Source organism: Diceros bicornis, chromosome 11 (genome assembly GCF_020826845.1).
Source record: "Diceros bicornis minor isolate mBicDic1 chromosome 11, mDicBic1.mat.cur, whole genome shotgun sequence".
Taxonomy (NCBI): Eukaryota; Metazoa; Chordata; class Mammalia; order Perissodactyla; family Rhinocerotidae; genus Diceros; species Diceros bicornis.
The window spans coordinates 5301514-5322359 of NC_080750.1; the positions used below are offsets into that span (position 1 = coordinate 5301514).

Here is a 20846-nt window from a genome sequence, read left to right on the forward strand (position 1 = left end):
CTGTTCATTTTATATAAATTTTACTTTAATAAAAATAAAAAGTGAATGCCTCTCAGTCGGAAGTCAGGCTGGGAAAACCAAATAAAAGCAACCTTATTTTGTTTCTCTGGTGTTTGAAATTTTAAAAATGTGTCATTTCCTCAAATATTTTCTATCCGCCATCTATTTTGTACATCTTTCAAATTTTAAGTGGTAAACTAAGATTATTTTCACTGAAATAATTTCTATCCTTGGAGACAGAAGAAAGGAAAGAAGATAGTATTTCACAGTTTTATAAATATAATAAGAGCAAAGGAAGAGCTGCAAACTATGGTTTGTATTTTCGTTAGTTTCCAGCAAGTAGTTTTATTGCAGGAGGTTTATAGCATCTTTGGTACTCTCATCAGTCTTCAAATGCTCTGTACTTAACGGAACTATGCTTCCTATAGATTCAGCGGAGTTGAAGGTCAGGGAAAGACTGTATTGTGGATGATAGAAAAGCCAGAGTTCTTTCCCTAAACCTTGACGTTTTTAGAAGTTAAAATATTTGAGAGAATATTGAAGGAAGCGTTGTTGGAGGAGGTCATGGAGAGGATGTGACCTCTGGTTGACCCGAGAGCTGACCCCTGGCGATCAGAGGCTCCTCCCCCATCCCCTGTCCTGGGAATGTACCTTCTGCTCCCATAGCCTGAGCTCTTTCAAGGATGCAGCCTTGAGAGAGCAACGTGTTGTGGAGACCATCTGGACAATAAAGGTGACTGAACCTGGTTAAGGCCTTGATAAAACTTTAAGCTTATGGTGGGCAGGGGTGGAGATCTACTTGTCTTACGGCCCCCAAGACAAACCTCCTAAGTCAGTGCCCTGCTTCTTACCAGTCACCTGCCAACCTGGGGCAGGGGCGGCTGCCTCTTTCTTTGTCTCTCCTTGCCCTCTGTGGATAGGGGCTGGTTTTCAGAGGAAACTTTCTAGGTGACTTGGGGGGACTTAGCTGCAAAATGGATCATGGGCAGGATTCCTCTTTTACTTCTTGTTTACCAAGTGCTTTTAGGAATCTGATTTCATCTGGTAGAAGTGTGGCATGACTTCATCTGTGCACTAAGCATAGCATGACTTCATCGGATAGTGACTCCCCTCCTTCAAAACAGTTAATAGACTATTTTTCTTAAAAGCAGTTTTAGGTTTATGGAAAAATTGTGCAGAAAGTACAGAGAATTCCCATATACCCCCTGCCCCTCCCCCAGTTTCCCGTGTGATTAACACCTTGCATTAGTGTGGGACATTTGTTACAATTGATGAGCCAATATTGATGCATTATTATTAACTGAAGTCCAGAGTTGACATTAGGGTTCACTCTTGTACGTTCTATGGGTTTTGATAGATATATAGTGACATGTATCCACCATTATCATATCATATTGAATAGTTTCTGCCTTAAAACTCCTTTGTGCTCCCCCTATTCATCTCTTCCCGACCCCAGCCCCTGGAACCACTGATCTTTTTTACTCCGTCTAGAGTTTCGCCTTTTCCAGAATGTCATATAGTTGGAATCATACAGAATGTAGCCTTTCAAATTGGCTTTTTTCACTTAGCAGTGTGCATTTATGATTCCCTCATGTCTTTAATGGCTTGATGGTTCATTTCGTTTTATTCCTGAATGATATTCCATTGTATGGATGTACCATAGTTTGTTTATCCATTCATCTATTGAAGGACATCTTGGTTGCTTCCAACTTTTGGCAATTACGGATAAAGCTGCAATAAATATTCATGTGTAGGTTTTTTTATGGACATAAGTTTTCAACTCATTTTGGTTAAATACCAAAGAGCGCAATTGCCCTTCTTTTCAATACAACTTTTACATCTGCTGTTCATACCTTGGTAAATGTAATTTGCCCTTCGTAGCTAACTCTTGTGCCTGTGCCCCCTCCTAATTTCTTTCCCTTAGTACCCTTTCAGTTTCTGCCACATATGAATCACAAAGAATGCCAGACACACGTCAACAACTTTCTCTCTGAAAAACAAGATGATGTTTTCAAATCTTGTAGGAACTGCCCTAATACACTTGGTGCTCACTAATAGACGTCGCCCATGAAATGGCCCATGCACTGTGTCTGCAGGTGGATGGGAAGTGCTCATAGTCATTCCCACCAAAACGCCCTGCCTTGTCACTGCTGCTTCCTGCAGTCACGTCCATTTGTGTAGTATAAGTTTGGCTCTTTCTTTTGATGATACCCCAGCCTGTCTATTCTGATCAAAACCACCATCTAACGAGGAGAGAATAATGACTTCAGAGTTCATATCCTCCATAAATGTATGTGATATCGGGAAAACTTCTCAGCCTTTCTGATCTTCAGTGTCCTCATTTGTGAAATGGGGCAATAATGTCCACCTTGCATGGTGGTGTTGAGGATCGGAGGTGATGTGAAGAAAGCATCTACTTCCTATACACCTGGCACATTGGGAGCAATCTGTTGATGGTGTGGTGGTGGTGACGATTAGTAATAGCTGTGTGTACAGCAAATCTATAACCCAGGAGAATTAGGTCTTTGTGTTTCAATAGGGAAATTTTATCTGAAAAGTTAGAATGATGACAGCACACACAAACATGTCTCCCAATAACCTCCCTTCTCCTATTGATGTTCACTCACACATAAAAGCATTCAGAACTGTCACCTTGCCATTAACATCCAACTCTCTTACTGACCTGCCAGCAGGGTTCCCTCCCATGCAGCTGTGTCCCTTCAGGATCTAAGGATCTAATAAATAAGCAATTATTTTCTTTGTCCTGTTCCACATCCTATCGTCAGCATGGCCTTCCTCCTTCTCCATGCCTACCTGAGGATTCCTAGTTATTCCATGAAGCATCGCGGGATGCTCCAGTCCACAGAGTTTGTTGCGGTTCCCCCTTCTTTCCTGACACCCCCAGAATACTTGGTGACGGCCATTCGTTAGCTCACACTCAGAAACTCTTCTTTGTTGTTGCGCTTAATCAATTGCAGCAAGCTCTTGAACTTCGGGACCAGGACTTCTATTTCTTGTACTCCATCCAGTGCCCTATCACATATGGCTGTTTAATTAATCAATGAATTAGTTAATTTGACTCAATCCCAGAAACTAAATGATATTAGGCAACTCAAACCTGTCAAGCTGCAATAGATTTCTGGGCAACTTTAAAATGAGGAGGATGTTTATTTTTCCAGGAAAAGTTCAGTTTTATCTAGAAGTAAGAATATGGACTTATTAAATATCTCTAGAAGTCCTTTCTAGATGGGTAGCCCTGTCCTACGATTTTGCTGTCCATAGATTGTGGATTAGCTGGGGTTGATCTTTAACGTGAGTCACCAGTCTCAGCATCTACCAGACCCAGGTTGACTCCATTACCTCCTAAGGGGCTTATGCTCAACATTAAGGACCACATTAGCCCAGGTGACATGTAATTAGGAAAGGAAGCCTTTTTACAACCAAAACTATTATGAGAGATTGCAAATCCAAATAGAATATAGTTGTGGATTATTTCATATTTGTGTTCATGTCATTCTCCTCATGCCCCTCCACTAATACAGCTTGATGCTGGACGGTCCTCTAAGCTTCTATGCTGTCACCTGTGACACTGGCGATGAGTTTACTGAAGGGGAAGCTTATGAACAAGGTTAGTAACTTAGTGCAGGGTATTTGAGGGACACTTGTGCTGAGTCTTGAGTCTGAGTGAATCCAGAAAGCAATGGAATATTCCATACATCCCCCCCACATGACTTCTACTGCCCCCCAGGATCTGTTTCTCCAATAAGGGGTCAGAGCTGCCTGGCAGAGGCGGCTGAAATCAGAGAAATCCTGACTTTAGCTGTTTCAGAAAAGTGACAGAGTATTTGAGGAATGATGAGGACGTAATTAAATGTGAGTCAGAGACCTGGCGTGGTTCCTGTTCTCCCCATAACGGGTGGTCACTCGTGTGACTGTTTTTTTTTTTGTGTGACTATCGCTTTATCTACATTTTGACTAGCACTTGGAATACCACCTCTGGGCAACTTCAATGCAAGTTGTTTTCCAGGATGAAGTACACTGGCTGAAATTTCCACTGTTCATCACCTCTGGTGTGAACGGCCGGCCTGAGCTGGATATTTCTGGTGTAGTCCTGGAGAAGTAATTGCTGTTGCTCCAAGTAGAAAGTGGTGGAGGAGACAGCTAATCGATGCCTCAAGCTGTATTTTCTGTCACTGATCTGTGAAAAGAGAGCCTAAACGGCCTGAGGAGGAGCAGCGCTCCCCAGATTGTGCGCGGTCTGTCGGCTCGCTGTTGCCAGCACGGCTCTCTAAACAGTCACCCCTTTCTCTGCACTCCTGGCCTCTCACTGTGTTGTATTGTGCTCCTGCTGAAAGAAAAGGGGTCTGTGTGCGCTGTAGCTCTTCATTTGGCTCCAGGGACTTCCCTTTGATTTGGAAAGAATAATCTTTCAATTCCGCTATAAAACATACAGGAGAGAGAAAAAAAGGTTAAGCTCCAGGAACGTGCACTGGTGTTGACATTCTGTTCAAATAATGAGCCAACGGTAAATTTTCTTTAGTATCGCTCGTGCGAATGATCGATTATTATAAGTCTGAGCTATCAGCAATGCTGATCACCATTGATTTATCCGGCCTGGTTTAACTTTGTCTTCACCCTTCAAAATATTAAAACGTCGCCAATATTAGCAGGTGCCTCTGAGATACCAGGAGCAACTCCACAGCCCCTAATTGCTCTCTCCCTGGTCTGCCGGGAATATTTATGGGGAGTAGCCAGTTATCTCCTCCTTGGCAGGCGTCCCTGCTTTCCTGTGGCGTGGAGTTGCCCACATTCGCATTTGCAAACAGAGGCTCGCTCAAGTGTCACTGAAGAGGAGGTGGAGCCAAAGGCCTTTAAAAAGGGAAGAGAGTCATTCTACTTTTCAGAAAGGGAGCCGTGTTTGGGGAGGAATTGTATCTTCATATTTCTTCTTTCAGCCTCATCCCAGGGTCGGGGCTGGAACTTTCCGTCAATTCTTTCCTTTCTTTTTTCTCTCTAGCCTTTGCCTGGCCACTCTGCCTGTCACAGTGAAGTCGGCCGCAGGCCTCCAGAGCATGGCTGTGAAACTGTGAGAAATTTGTCATAAGGGTGTCAGGTATTTCTTACCGGCCTCCCAAAAACTTAGATAAAGAAATCTTTCCCAGGGTGTCCCTTTCAAGCTGCATTTGGACGCTGTCTTGAGTTGAAGGAGACGGAGCTGGAGGGCAACAGCAAAGCAGCAGAGTGAGAGATGCCCCAGGGCCACAGGCCAACCCAGGGGGACACGCTAGGGGTCAGACATACGCGCCTTGGCAGGGCTACGCTCAAGCGAAGTCAAGCTACTTGGTGTTGAAAGTTCAGGCCCATCAGGACTATGCTGCTTGTACTTGTCATTCTGTGGCCGGCAGTTTTCACATCTAGTTTTGTTCGTGTCTCCGCACTGCAGCGCTGGATCTGTCCTGCAGCCTCTCCCCTGGGAATGGGGGACTCTCCCTCTGTGGGTAAGTAATCCCATTACAAGGAATTCACAGCTTCCTGGAGACTGCCCTCAGATACCTGTTCATTCCGTCTTGTACACTTGGCTTCCTTTTCTGATTTGTTTTTGCCTGTGTATATTTGCTTAATTTTTGTTTTCTAATGCATGTATATTTTCTTACTGCCTGTTACAGCTAATCTGCCAAGAGCTATAAAAATTCACAGCTCTCAAATTGTTCTTCTGTGCGTGCGTGAATAGGTCTCAGTTTTCACCAGCTGGACGCTTCTTTTCACGTAAACCTCCGTCTTTATTCTGACATGAGGAGTAACTAAACACTTAGTTGATCGGCTTTATATTGGAAACTGGGGAAACAGATGGCTTTTTTTTTTTTAAACTGTCTCTATATAAGCCAGAAAGGAAAAAAAATCCTTCTGATAACTTGGTATAAGAACTCAGAAGTTGCTAAAAAAAAATCAGTGAAAAACGGGAAGGGAATTGGGAGCAAATGTGATTCCATCATTGTGAAGGGAAGTTTCAAGTTAAACCACCTCCCCTCTCACCTCTCTCCCCTGTTTCTGAAGCTCTGACAGCGCCGGTTTTCATAATAGGTGCATTGCAACTTTGAGAACTGCTAAGAAAGGACAATGAGTAAACATGGCACACGCCTCCCAGAGTAAATGGGGTTTTATTCAAGGGAAACAGGACTTTTACTGAATGCAAATAAAAATACTGCTTAAGGACTTTGCCTGAAAAAATCTCTCCCTCCCACTCTCTCTCCCCGCAACTCCCCCACTGTTGATTCATTTTCTTTCTTTCTTGGGTGGGTCTCCAGCCTGCTGCTCCAACAAAGCAGCCATTTCCATCCCTTAGAGGCATGAACTGCCCTGACTTTCCTTTCCTGTCATCTTGCATTTTTGAAATGGATCAGACTCCCTGAAAAAGGTAGATTGAGGGAAACACAGTGAAGTCTCCAGTAGAGAAACCTCTGGAAGGCAGCACAAAATAGAATAAAGAGAATAGTTCTGAGCCAAACTGCAGAGGCTGGGCGCCTGCTCGGCTCTCCCGTGAAGGAAGATAGGAAGGAGGACACCAGGGGCTCTTGCTCAGGATCTCAGGACTGTCTCCAGCGGCAGTCACTGTCACAGGTGAGCAGAACCCCAGGTGTCGGGAGGAAGGACTGATTCTAGTGAGCTCTATGTCCCCAGCACCTGGACCATTCCCACTTTCCTGGTATGCACTCTGTAGATTTTTGCTGACCTGCTGATCACATAGTCCTAGAGAACAGCAACAGAATGGGTGACGAAAGACAAAGCGACCCCTGAATGTATTACTCAGCTGTTGGAGGCAGAAGTACAAGCTTTTGGACACAGTTACAGGGAGTGGACGGGAGCCTCTCTGGGGTGGGAGAATCTTCCCGGGAGTAGTTGGCAAGTGACCAGCATCAGGCACTGCCATCTGCGTGAGACGTGAGGGAGATGGTGGGAGCCAGTCAAGAGCAGAACCCAAGAGAGCAAAAAAAAAATACACAAATGAACGTTTACGCATAGCTTTAGAGTCTCAGGGAACAACCCAACTCCCGCTGGCAAGCGAGCCTGCGCCTTGGCACCCCCGCCCACCATTGGCTCAGAAGTGCCTTCACTGAGGCTGGTGCACCAAATCAACTTGAAGCCCAGGATAGAGAGCTAGGGGGACTGTGACACAGAGTGGAAGGAACACAGCTTTTACAAGCAACACACTTCATTTCAAATCCATGCTATCTACTTAATACTTGAGTTGTGTTGGAATATTGCAGGGAAATAATAGTACCCCCCTCTCAGGATTGTCGTGGGGATCACAGGAGACGACACGTGAAATGCACCTAGCACAGAGGCTAGCAGATTGCGTTCAATCAATGTCCCCTCGGCTAAATCTCTTTGATCAAATCGCACCATGAGATGCCTTATTTGAACACCTGCCATGGCACAGGCCCCACGCAGAGTGGAACGTCTGGATGCCACTTTGTGACTCTGGCCTCTTTGCTCCCTCCTTCCTTGCAAGTCACTGGTTAAACCCCCTGCTTTACACTCCGAGTCTCATGTTAGCTGATAAGTGCCTGGGTCACACCCTGTGCCCTCTGCATTTCAGAGGATAGTATTTCTCCTCTCTAAATAGATATGGTGCCATCATCTATTTTTCCCCTAATTAAATTCTACTTGCCTTATTTTTTGCCCTTGGCTTTGAGACAGACCTCCTCTGGCCAGCCTGACCCAGCAGGAAGAAAGCTTTGTGGTCTGACAAGATTCAGGTAACTTTATGCGAGGTTGTCGCTTATGTGACTGCTAGCCAGATAAGCCAAGAGATAAGAACACAGAACTGGGTGTTCTTTTCATTTCTCCCCTCCCAGCGTCTCCTGCCTTTTTTTTCCAATCCACTGAGTATTCTGTTAGCTTCTATCTGAGCTCCGTAGGTGAGGAGAGCAATAAGAAAACTGTTAGCAAGTGGCTTCTGAACTTAGAAGCCTATTTGCCCTAGGGGAGAAATAGTTGAAGAAAGGAACTGTTCCTGTTTGATGTCCCGTACCTGCATTATTTATATGAACTTTCTTGGTAAATAAAGAGTGAGGACGAAGTACAAGTCAAGACTCAGAGAGCTGGCTGCAGGAGGGGTCCTGGGCGCTCAGTTAGCCACCCGGGAGATCACTTTTAGCAGTCAACAGGGAAATCACTGATTTCAGCACTGGCTCAGGCTTGGTCAGCTTCCCAGTCACGTGCAAACCAGAATAATTCCATGAGCAGAATCTTGTTTGTTTTCTCAGCCACAGTTATGCAAAAGTTTTTTTTTTTTTTAATCTAACCACAAAGAAATTACAGAAATGATCTTTTACGCACATCACATGAATGAAACTACCCCTCAGTACCCGGGGGTTTGTGGTCTTCCAGGGGTAGTACAGCTTAGTGGTAAAGGTAGATCTGGGTTCTAATCCCAGTTCTGCTGCTCGTGAACCGTGTGTCTCATTTTCCTTGCTGTAAAATAAAGACAAGTACCACTTCCTCGCAGGAGTGTTGTCAGGATTGTGTTAAAGTTTTGGTTTTCACTGCTGGCCATACATCAGAATCACCAACGTCCAGGTTGTCACCCAGTCCATCTGGGTCAGGGTCTCTTCTGGGGGTGGAATTCAGGCATTGTTGTCTGTTACTCCCGTGGTGATTCTCGTGGGCATAATGGGCAGCCTGGGCTTAGAACCACTAAGTTAATACGTGTAAGGTGCACAGAACAGAGCCTGGCACGTAGACAGCTCTCAGTAAGTCCCAGCTGCTATTAATATTTTATTATTGTTAAACTTATTTTTATTGGTGATAATAGGAGTAATATTTCTAAATGTGGCTTGGTTTCTTCTATAGTAATTGACTATTTTTTTTACACATGGAAAAATTCCACATTGAAAAACCTGATGGTAGCTTTACAACGTTAAAAATTGTAGTCAAAATAATGTCAACATACATAACTTGTATTTTTGTCCTCAGAAGAAATGTTTATTAAAAATACAAAAACACATCAACCTGGTTTGAGTTGGTAACCTTGTGGAACTGCAGCTCCCATGTTTGTCTTTCTGTGACATCAACTGATCAAACATTCCACTGAGTGCAAATTAAATCTGCTTGTTAGAGTTCTTACCAGCAATAATTTTATTTAACAAGAGCAAAAACAAGCCACTTGAAACTGATAAGATTATTTAAATTTCTTGTGTATTTTTCCTTATGTTTGGGACCAATTTCTCTAAGATTTTTAAAGCTGTTGAGGGCATATAAAGGAACTAATAAATTACTTCTTTAAATGAATTTACATTTTGGGGCTAGTTGGAGTTGTCCAAATATTTGACATTCAATTTGGAAGTTGGAAAGTGAGAATTATTTGCTTGTGTTCAGAGTAGAGTAAGTAATTGCTTCCTATCAAAAGTTAATGGACTAGTAATTTGGCTCAAGTGAAATTCAAAATCTTACTTTGTCATCCACTGAAAACCCATTTGAAATAATTCCTTGTTTAGTATGAATAGTTGGGCTTTTTTAACATCAATAGTCTCCAAACTCCATTCTATTTGTAAAAAAATTAAAATGTGGGCATATGTTTCCAATATGTATTTGTTTACTTATCAGTTACTTACATGTTATATATTCCAACACTATGAACATTATACAACCCATAATATTTCTAGCATTTTCTTTCTACACAATAATGAACCATCTTGCAGTCTCTAAGTGGTACACATCCTCCTTGGGAGAGAGAGTTTTAGAGAAATAGTACATTGATGGAATAAATGCTTCATCTTTCTTCACTATAGCTCAGTCCTTTCACTTAAGCGTGAAACGACAAGCAAAAGGATTGCTCATTTTTTTTAGGTAAAGGGCACTTATTCATAGTGAATGACTTTTCTGAGTGTGCAATGTTAGAAGTAAAAATTGCTCTCCCCAGCTGGCGAACTTAGTGCCCAGGATCCCTCCAGGAGTAGGGTTGCGCTGAAATTCTTCCATAAGGACCAGAAGGCCGGACCACATCCCTAAGGATGGGCTGGAGTTTCAGAAATTCCAAAGCTCTGTGGCCCGCTGTGGATTTTTAAATAAAAATGGCCTGCGCCCCCTTCCTATGTTCTGAGCAACCCAGCGTCTCCCTCCTCTGTGTCCGAGGACTGCTGAGCGTGGGGACAGTGATGTGGCAGGGAAGGCGCCGTGTCCCCGCTGATCCTTCCACCTCGCTGCCCGCAGGTGCTGTCCCTCCCCACGCGCCGCCACCGCACACCGGACAGCACCTCGTTTGACCTCTCCGGAGAGCCAGTGCTACCAGCTGGGAGGGTAGAGACTTGACTGAAGGCATGGGGCAAAAGAGGCCTGGCCCAGCCCGCCAGACGAGGAAAACAAAGCGCTGCCCATCCTTGTTCTTAGCGCAGCGATTGCTCTCCGTGGGAGGGCTCCCCAGCCCTCTGTCTCCCCGGCCCCTCTCCCCACTCAGCTGCGCGGTCTTCACCCCGCCGCAGGGCCCCCTCAGGCCAGTCCACACGGCCTACTGCGGAGCACGTTACCCTTCCTCCCCTGCCACTCTGTGTTCCTCGTCAGATCCTGGGCCTCCCTTTTAAAATTGGGTGGGGGGGGGGGGACTTAAAAAAATTACTAAATAGCATACTGAAGTGTTTTAATTAACAAAACAGTTGTTTCTCAGAAGAGAAATTCTGACCACAGGTTTTAAAGCAATGTTTCCCTTTTCTTCCCACAATGGGAGAATGTTAAGCATGAGGCAGAAGTGAGGATTCTTGGAGGCAGGTCCCAGGTGGTGGAACTACCACCTGGAGAGCCGTTCCTGCAGCGTCAGGTGGGAAGGACGCCGGGATTCCAGGCTGGCACGAGTGTCCTTTCTTTGGCCTGGTGGACACAAGTCAGAGTGAGGCAGGCACTGACCCCCATAGGTCTGGTCTTGGCGGGCGATGGTAAGGCGCGCTGTAGGTTGTTCTCGTCTGTTATCGGCATCTTTACAGAGGGTCTTATTAAAAGTTAGAGATTGACCTCGCTTGTGCTGAGGAAAATGAGGAAAAGGCCAGTGGCGTTTCAGATGAAAGGGTACAATGGGTGGCAGGTGGGAGGGACTGTCTTCCATAGCACTATGGCCTTACAGAGGTGTGGCCCGAGGTGAAAGAGGACAGATGAGAGCCACCAATGGGTGAAGATGAGGGAGGCAGAATAGTCCCCCGTCAGTCAGTCAGTGGTCTACTACCAATGACTATATCTCCTCTTATTTTTATCATTGACATAGATTTCATTGTACTAATTTATTTAGATTAATTTATATGTTGTCTCTTAATCCAGACAGAGTTAAAAAATTAAACATTGGACCTCAGATGAAAGGTAACAAAAATTTCTTGCCTGAAAAATAAGCCTTCTAGAATCTGTTCAACATTCTCAGCCTTTCAGTCACTTTGATTATAGTGAAGAAAACTAGGAGAAGAAACTAGTAATTTTCCGGTTTGTGTAAATTGCTTGACTTAAGATATTTCAGCAATTATTTTAATGAGGTAGTTCTTGTAAATTTGTTATGAAAAAAAATTAAAGACCCAATAACTAGCCTCAACAGCTGGAAACCACTGCCTTGGAGAACTTTTTCGGAATGTCCAGGTCAGTTTCAAAGAATGTACTTTCTTTGAAGGAATTCCTAAATATTTCTCAAGGAATTCTCAAATTCCATGAAGCGGTTTAGTGTTTAGTTTAGTTTTAGTTATTACTCCAAATTTGAGCAATCCTAGAGCTAGAAAACAAAATGTTAGTTTTGTTATGTTGTAGCTTCTAATGTTAGAATTAGAATTAACTTTAAGAAAGAACCAGGAACAACAGCAACAACAGCAACCCTGACGTTGGAACGTAATTGTCCCCATTGTCTGTTTAATTCTTGCCCACAGGTCAATACTTTCATCCAGAATGCTAATACTACTCGCTTTGAAGCAGCATTAGCTGGATGTTAGGTGAACCAAGAATGCAGATTCATTTTGTAGAGATTCTTTATTAACAATGAGGTGGCTTTGCACACCACCATTCTAGTTCCATCCAAAGCTGTCCCATTTGCTGGGGCCCACAACAAGAAGATAACTGAGATCTGGGCCTGGAAGAATGAGTAACATTTTTGCCAGGGGTAGAAGAAAAAATTACACTAAACAAAAGGGACCCTCACACTTCTTGAAAGATCTTGCTATATCGGAAAACACATTTCTATTTTATTTTATATGGCCAATTTAACTAACCTCTGAGGGCAGTTGTGGAATAAGGCATGTAAATATGTCTTTCTTTAGGAATTGTTCTTTTCCTTAACATTATCATTCATATCTTTCCTCCATCATCCATCTTTCCTTAACATCATCTTTCCTCTTGATGCTGGAACTTAGTTAATGTATAGAAACTTCAGTTATTTTAGCCAAATACAAGGCAGGGACTTCTGCTCTCATCACCTCTTGACCTTCTTTCTATGCCTGGAGTTTGAATTGGTGTGTGCATCTGTTTTCACCGATGACCTTGATCTTCTGATTCTCCCAAGCTTGGCCAACCATGCTAATGTCCCTCAGTGTCTGGGTTTCCCAAGCATTTCCCAGGAAACTTAGTACACTGGAATCTGTGTGAGTGTGAAGGCATTTGAAAGCCAGCAGACTCCTGTGACAGTGATTCATGAGATGCACTGATTTATTTGCAAAGCCCCTTCCCAGTGGTGGGATAGAAGAGGCCTTTCAGAGAAAACCACTACCTTCTTCCTCCATTCAGAACAGACTGTCAGGGTGCTACACACCAGCTTTGTATGTAGGCAGTGGATCTCATTCATGAGGTGGTTCTTTTTGTGGGTAGGTGGTTGCTAGGATACAGACAGTCCTAACAACATCCTGGCAGTTGCCTTGTTCTTCAGCACATGATGTGTCAGTTGAGAAACAGTGTTTTATTTCATTCACTTAACACTTTTCTGGTTAAAATTTCAAAAGCTTGAAGAAGGATCTTTCTTCTTCCGTAGACTCCATCTTTGTATAAACAGACCAAAGATGGAAAATCAGTCAAACTCAACACTGTCATAATATATAGCTGCCGACACCAATCCTGTGTATTTGGGGCCCTTCCCTTATGAGGCTTAGAAACTTAACCAGAGGCAGAAGCTACCAGGGATCTCCTGGTGTTTTCTCACTCTCTCTGAGGCACACGGTTATTCTGTTTACTATAGAATTTTCAATACAAAGAGATGGAACCTCTCCTTGGTGTGCAGGGAAATTGCAAAGGTTACTGTCATTAATGTTCATTTGCCCAGGATGTGGAAATGTATAGCTTTTAGATTCAAGCAACGTGTTGAGAATTTTAAAAGCTCTAAGTGGATCGAAAGGCTTATCATGTTTTGGAAAAGAAATTTGAAAAATCGACTGGAACTTTTGTATTTCTTGGTTTTTCTAATGAATCATGGCAAAGAGTTCATGTAAGAGGCAAAAAGAAGGTTTATGAGGAAAAATTTCCGTTTAGAATCTCGGTGCATATAAAAAGTACTCAACAATGCCTAAGAGAGGATAATAGTGACTGTCTTTCAATATTGATCTATTATCTTCTGGAACAGAAAGCTAAACAGAAGCATACTGCATGGCTCTCCCTCTTTAACGGAAGCTATGCTGATGCATATGAAATGACTAGGTTTTATTATTCCTAACAGACAGGATGAAATGCCATTTTTGAAACAAAGGGTACATTTTAAACAGAGTGAGGTGTGGTGGATGCTTTACACATGTGGACGGATCCTGTCACAGGAAATAAGGGTGCAGTTTTGGATAGATGGTTCTAGTGTCGCACTCGCCTGTTGCCTTGCTTTGCAGGACAGAGTTCTCTCCTAGTGGATGCGCTGTGCCTGGCAGGTGTGTCAAGCCTCAGCTTTTGAAATTGGTATCATCCAACTATGTAGCTGATATGAGTTGGTAGTGCTTATAGCATAGGGAAAATCTCTTAATATATCTAGTTCTTTATGTTGAAAGCACCTTGATAGTAGGACTGAGATTTCCTTTTATGTAAATTTTATGTAAACACCTTTCCTTTTATGTAAATTACACCAATGGATTAATTCAAATCAATTCAACAAATATTTTTTCAACATCAATTTTATGTTCTGATTGACAGTGGTGACATCACTGATCCAGATGCGCAGGGTATCCTGGGGGTCAGTGGAGTCCCTAGCTCAGAGGGCCTGGTGCGGGGTGGGCTGCAGTTTATCTGATGACTCATGGACCATATTAGTTGGATTTGTCAAAACTAACTCTTCCAAAATACAAGTGGCTGAAAAACCTTCCTGCAAAGGAACTGAGGATTGCAGACAATGCTAATAATACAAGGCCAAGAGAATAATGAGGGTAGGACAGCGCTGACCCTTCTCTTCTTTCTGAAATAAGCTCTTTGTTAGCTGCATAAGAGGCAAAAATGATATAAATATCTTTAGATTTGACAAAAAATAGGAAAAAAAGAAATTAACAAGAAAGCCTGAAAAATGGATTTATGCTTATTATTAGTAATGATGAACTTTGCAACAAGTGTAAACTGGCCTCGAAATGTTAGCCAAGGGTAACGTGAAGTCATCAGGACAAGATATTTACAAATATCTTTATTTACAAATAAAGATATTTACAAATGAGTATCCAGAATGTGAAAACAACTTTTTGTGATTTTTACAGTTGTGTTCAAAGTTATGATATTTAAGGCTGTGTTTACTAGGCTTAATGATAATAAGTAAGAAGGCTGTCTTGAGGTTTCTGACATTATAGCAAAAATGGAAACGCCTCATACTATTAGTGAAGTACATGTTCCTCTTGCTTCCTGCTGTGGTAAAACATAGCTAAAATAATACATGGAAAACCACATGACAACAGATTAAAATGTGTTCTTTTGTCAGCAAATACTATTGAGAACTTCACAGCATTACTGAAATTTTGAAGACATAAGTATTAGAAAAATGACACAGTGGAGTGAAAGTAAAGGTGTTTCTAACATATGTCAGCTTATGATATTTTCTAGTATCTAACAGTCAACATTTACTGAAAAGTCACTATAAGTGAGGAAAAATTCTAAGCACTTGATATGAATTAATTTATGTAGTCTTCATAATAATCCAATGAGATAAGTACTATTATCATCTCCATTTTAAATATGAAGAAACTGAGGCACAGAGATGTTGAGTAATAAGCTGAAGGTCACACAGCTAATAGGTAGTGGAGCTGGCAAAGAGTCAACATGGGTGTTCTGTCTCCTATGCCAGTGATCTTAGCCACTCTTGTATGTGCCTCTCTGTTTCAACAATGAAATGCACAAAGGATTACAATCCTTTTTCACTGGCCAATAAAGGAAAAATATATCCGAGAAGAAATTCCTCAGTAGTCAATGACTTATTTATATATTAACAAATGTATTACGAAAAATATAGTCCAAGTGTACCCAGGGTGATGGGGCCACTTCATGTACTGGAACATCAGTAGAAAGGATTCTTGGGGAGGTCCCCGTGGACCCTACGCTACAGTTCACCGTGGTCTAGCAGGGAGGCAGTGCCGCAAGGAAGTTGACACTGGAATTGTACAAAGTGCTATGAGACATCCCTGGTGTCACTACTCCTGTGAAAACCAGACTAAACTGGATTCTTTATACACTTTGTATTGGCTGGGGAGTTACCATGAAAATATTTGCCCCACATGTTTTCTGCAGAGTCTCTTGAAGAAAAGCACTTAAGAGACCAATCAAATGTAACATATTTTTCTTTTTAAAAAAAGATAAATGTTTCACATTTTTGACCCTTTCTGTGATGACAAATAGGTGTCACTAGCATGCTACTCAAAAAATAACTAAAACAACAGAACGTTATTCCTTCAAGTTAGAGGTGACATTCTGACGATGAGTGAGAAAGTGCCTGCTGGTGTAAGAAATCTGTGTGTGAAGGGAGCAGTGTGAAAACAGATGTTGGAAATGTTCCCACTGTCATGTGATTTGAAAGTTGAATCAATGTTAATATGTCACCTATTAAAAACCCACATCTGCACTCAAAAAAACCTGTAATGAGAATTTTCCAAACTATTTTTTAAAAACTTCTGAATAAGGAATTTTTGTCCCTTTTAATCCATTTGTTAAAAATATAAAATGCAAGACCTTCTGGTCAGTTTGCATTTACTGAGTGAAATCTAGGAAGATAGAAATTTGCTAGTCTAATTCAACATAATTTGTGAATAATTGATAGATGTAATTAAAAAGTATGTTTTGTGATTTTATACATATAGCCAGTGAAGCATTTCTTTCATTTGATATAGATGTGATTGTGAAACATCTTTTTTGTCTATGACAGCTATCAAAGACTAAGTATCAAAACATATTGAACTTTAAACTAGATTTTTGAATTCCTACGTCAAATTCAATCTTTTCAATAAATGCAAACTGATCAGAAGGGATCGCATAATCTCAGTTTTTAACATGCACAGGGACTTTTGGGGCTGTGGGACATCCTCAACTGAAAATGTCCAGCAGACAGTAGAAAATATTGTGACAAAACTCAGAAGGCAGGTGAACAGTGATTTCCGAGTCTTGCCACATGTGTGTGTGTGAAACATCTGGAAAAACTTTTCTAATGCTTTAATGTTGGTGAATGCATTTTAGTCTGGTAGCAGTTTAAATGAAATTGCACTTTAAATAAAACTGAGCGTAATTTATGCTCACAAGCTGAGGGATATTTAAACATGCTTACTTAAGATGAAGGATTACCTACAGCACAGGAACCTTGTAACGGGGTTCACTGTTCTGAAAAACTGTGTCATTATGAGTTTTTTAAAAGTTATACTAAGCTGTGATATTAGCCAAGAGATAGGCACATAAATTAATGGAATGGACTAGAAGGTCCAGAAATGGACTCACACAAATATGATCATTTGATCTTTTTCAAAGGTGTAAAAGCAATTCAATGGAGAGAGGATAGTTTTTTCAACAAATGATGTTGGATCGATTAGACATCCAATGAGCAACACAATGAACCTCAGCCTGAACCACACACCTTATACAAAGATTAACTCAAAATGGATCTAAATTTAAGATGCAAAACTATGAAAAAACATAGGAGAAATCTTTGTGTCCTGGGGTAAAGAGTTTTAGAAATGACACCAAAAGCATGATATACAAAAGAAAAAAAATTGATAAATTTTACCTCATCAAAGTGAAAACTTTTGCTCTGCCAAAGGGAATGTCCAGAGGATGAAAAGACAAGCTGTGTGCTGGAAGAAAATATTTGCAAATCACATATCTGACCAAGGACTTGTATCCAAAATATATTTTTTGAAAAGCCTTTCAAATGCAACAATAAGAAAAAAAATAACCTCGTTAAAAAATTGGCAAAGGACTTAAACAGACACTTCACCAAAAAGGATATAAGGATGGTAAATAAGTCTATGAAAAAGATGTTCAACATCATTAACTGTTGTAGGCTGAATATGGCCCCAAATATGCCTGCATCTTAATTCGTGGAACCTGTGAATGTGAGCTTACATGGCAGACGGGACTTTGCAAATGTGGCCTTGAGATGGGGTGATTACCCTGGATTTTCTAGGTGGATCCTAAATGTCATCACTAGGGTCCTTATAAGAGGGAGGCGAGAATGTCAAAGGAGGAAAAAGGTGATAGAATCAGAGAGAGATTTGATAATGCTACATTGTTGGCTTTGAAGTTGGAGAAAAGGGCCATGAGCCAAGGAAGGCAAGGAATGCATTATGTATGGGATGCACTATATTATAGGATGAGATATAAAATTATCCAGTTGGTGTAATTATGGGAATTTATTTAAAGGGACCCACTTTCTAATCAGTTCCTGGAACGTGGATTCAGAGAATCCAGCCTTGTGGAGAACATGCCTAGAACAGTGTTTCCTGAAGTGGAAACACTTGACGTGGTACACTACAAGATGCTAAATGATAAGAGTTCCTGGTGAATTCAGTTTGGGATAAGCAGTACAGCATGGTGTTTAAAAGCTAGAATCTGATCAGAAAGATGTGGCTTTAAATCCCCACTTTGTTATTTATTGGCCGTGTGACTTGTGGCAAGTTAACTGCTCTAAACTCCAGTTTTTTCATCTGTGAAATGAAGATGCTGAGAGCACCTCCCTCCTAGCGTTACCCAATTAAATGAAATAATGCATTCAATGTGCTACCCCAGAGAAAACACACAAGATGTTGGCTATGACTATTCTGATGATATTCACCACTTAACGTTCTCGGAGAATCAAAATGTGTAATAGCACCTTAAAGACTCTTGGAAGTCCTGTTGAAAAAAACAGGTTTAATTTTGCAGAACCTGCTAGTTTCAGCTACTATCCTGAGGACCTGGGAGTAGACCTCTTAAGCTTGATAATGAGAATGCCGTTGAGGGTCAGGTAGAGGCTGTTTTCTGCTTCGGATGACACGTTTCTACTACCACTCAGGGTCTAGGGTGGCAATCTTCATTCACATTTTTCAGGAAGCAAAATTGAGCCCCAGAGCTGTCCTGACAGAATTCAGATTTAAATTCACGTCTCCTAGCTCCCTCTCTGGATGTATCATTTCTGAATCACCTGGCTCCTCTCTCTCCTGCCCTGAATGTTGCCGAATAAGCCGAGAACAAAGCTGTGACTGCCCGGAAATGAATGTGTGCCCTTTTAAGTACCTTAATTGAGAAAAGGAGATGGGGATAGTGTCTTAGAGTGAAATAAAACTTTCTGCGCTTCATAAAACCCAAGATATCGTTCACGTCAGCCCCTTGGGAGGTAGTAATAAACGACCCCTCCAGGGCCTGACGGAGGAGCCGTGTGAGGAGCCATCAGGCTTTCTTCTGCCACCTCCATCAGTTTAAATCTAGATCTTCTCACAGTGTCATTGAATCCTTAAGGTCTGAGCGCCCCTTCACTTTCTTTGTGCTGTGAGCCTGCACCTGTCTCCAGACTTAGGGCAGGAAACCTGTGGTGGTGAGAGCAGGTGGCAGCGTTGGCATGAGAGAAGATGAGGGTTTCTTGTTAATCTGGGTGCCGGTATCATTTGTGTGTTAACTAGGTCCCATGAGCCTTTGCGCCCACGGCCCGCAGAAGACAGTCAGTTCCTCTCCTGGCTTACCTATGTGGGGCCGCTCCCACAGACCCAGAGCAGATGGAGAGCTGCCTGTTGTGAGATATTGTTTCTGCCACCCACTTCATCAAAACCTACTTCTCGTGACTGACCTGTGTGCCATGGAGGTCCCGGTTCTTGTAGTCACTAATAAAAGTCTTCACTATGCTCCAAGCATACCGGACTCCTTTCTGACTCCTGAAGGTCCCCTGCTAATCCCCAGAATGAGGAGTCAAGGGTTCCAGTTGATTTGCTGTGACCTCCGTGCTGTCTTTTCGTTTGTGTTCTTTAGAAATGATGTTTGATTTTCCACGCACTTCCCTCTTACCGAACCGAACCCAAAATAAACGCCATGGGTTTTGACATGGGAAAGTTTAGCTGTTCAAACACACACTCCTGCTGACATTCAAATCCGAGGATTGTACCACACATCGAGGTTTATAGAGTCTTTGACAGTTCTGAAAAAACACTGACAGTTATCATTTCCAGTGGTAGTACAGAATAATGACTATTACCAGGGCTAATTCTCAAAGTCTTTCATTTTCTCTTAAATCACATTACATTTCATGTCTACACATACTCAGCCCAGGCCCTGGTTGACATAAGATGATGCTGACAGTGTAGGAAAAATAAACAGTGTTTTGAGGAAGTGGAATTAAAATCAGTTACATAAGTAATATGAAGATTGTAACATCTTGATACATGACAACCCAGACAGGCAGGAAAGAATCCTGGACTGGGAGGGCGGTGTCTGGGTTCATTAGAATTATCCAGCTCCCACCAGCTAACAAACATCATTGAATTTCCTCATCATTGAATTTTCCAAATTCACCAAGCTGCAAGATTAATCTGTAGTGTCCGTTCAAAGAGCGGATTCCTAGTCCTCAGCCCGGCCTTGCTGAACTGGGATCTCAAGGGAGGGGGTGGATCTGCAGACGACACACACACAGCACCCTGTGTGATGCTTTTGTACAAGCAATTTTGGGAAACACTGAATTAGGTAATGTCTACGGTCTTCCAGTTCTAAGAGGTTATGATAAACCCTGGAACCCTTTCCCACGAATGGGAAAAATCTGAAGATAAAATTTATTAGTTATCCTTACCTAGTATTTTACTAAATATTCTGTATTTGTTTTTTGAAAAATGCTGAAGTTAATGCTATGGTTTGTGCTTGATGAATCTAAGTATTCAGATTTCTCTTTTCTCTGTGATTTACTGACTTTAATATCTGGCCTATCTAGCTCATGGTGTTGTATTGAGGATAGACAAGATCAGGATGGGAAAGTTGGATGTTATTATTATTATTCCTGTTAGTAAAATAGGACAGACTCTGCTTGCATGAGTTCCATAGATCTGCTAGTGTCTTGGGCTTTGTTCCTGTTGGTAAAAGCCCAGACAGGTAAACAAAACAGAGTTGTTTCTTCATTAATGTATTGATTTATTCAAAAATTTGGAGCACCTGTTATGTACAAAGGATTGTGCTGTGTTTGGGGAGAGGAATATTAAAATGTTTAGAGTGCCTTTCTTTTCTCCTTTTTTTTTTACCTGGAAACCTCCCATTTAGTAATACTTTTAAATGGATAAAATGTCCTCTCAATCTCATTCATATGTCAACGCATTACAAAAGTAATAAAATGTGTTGGACACATTTATTCAGTTTAGAGAGAATACATGATATGCATTTCAAAGAGAGGGCTCCTGGCAATAAATCTACAGGCCTGCAGCACTCTGTAGCCCACAATTAGTAGCTATTGGTTT

At 41.8% G+C, this 20846-nt stretch overlaps 1 protein-coding gene across 1 annotated transcript in view; it reads left to right on the top strand.

Moving 5' to 3' along the window:
• The first annotated feature begins 5371 nt into the window (after positions 1 to 5371).
• Positions 5372 to 20846, top strand: part of EGF (epidermal growth factor) — a 78655-nt gene continuing 63180 nt past the window's right edge. Inside the window, exon 1 of the mRNA XM_058549899.1 lies at positions 5372 to 5498. Within this exon, the coding sequence (XP_058405882.1) occupies positions 5372 to 5498 (127 nt within the window). The remainder of the gene's footprint in view (positions 5499 to 20846) is intronic.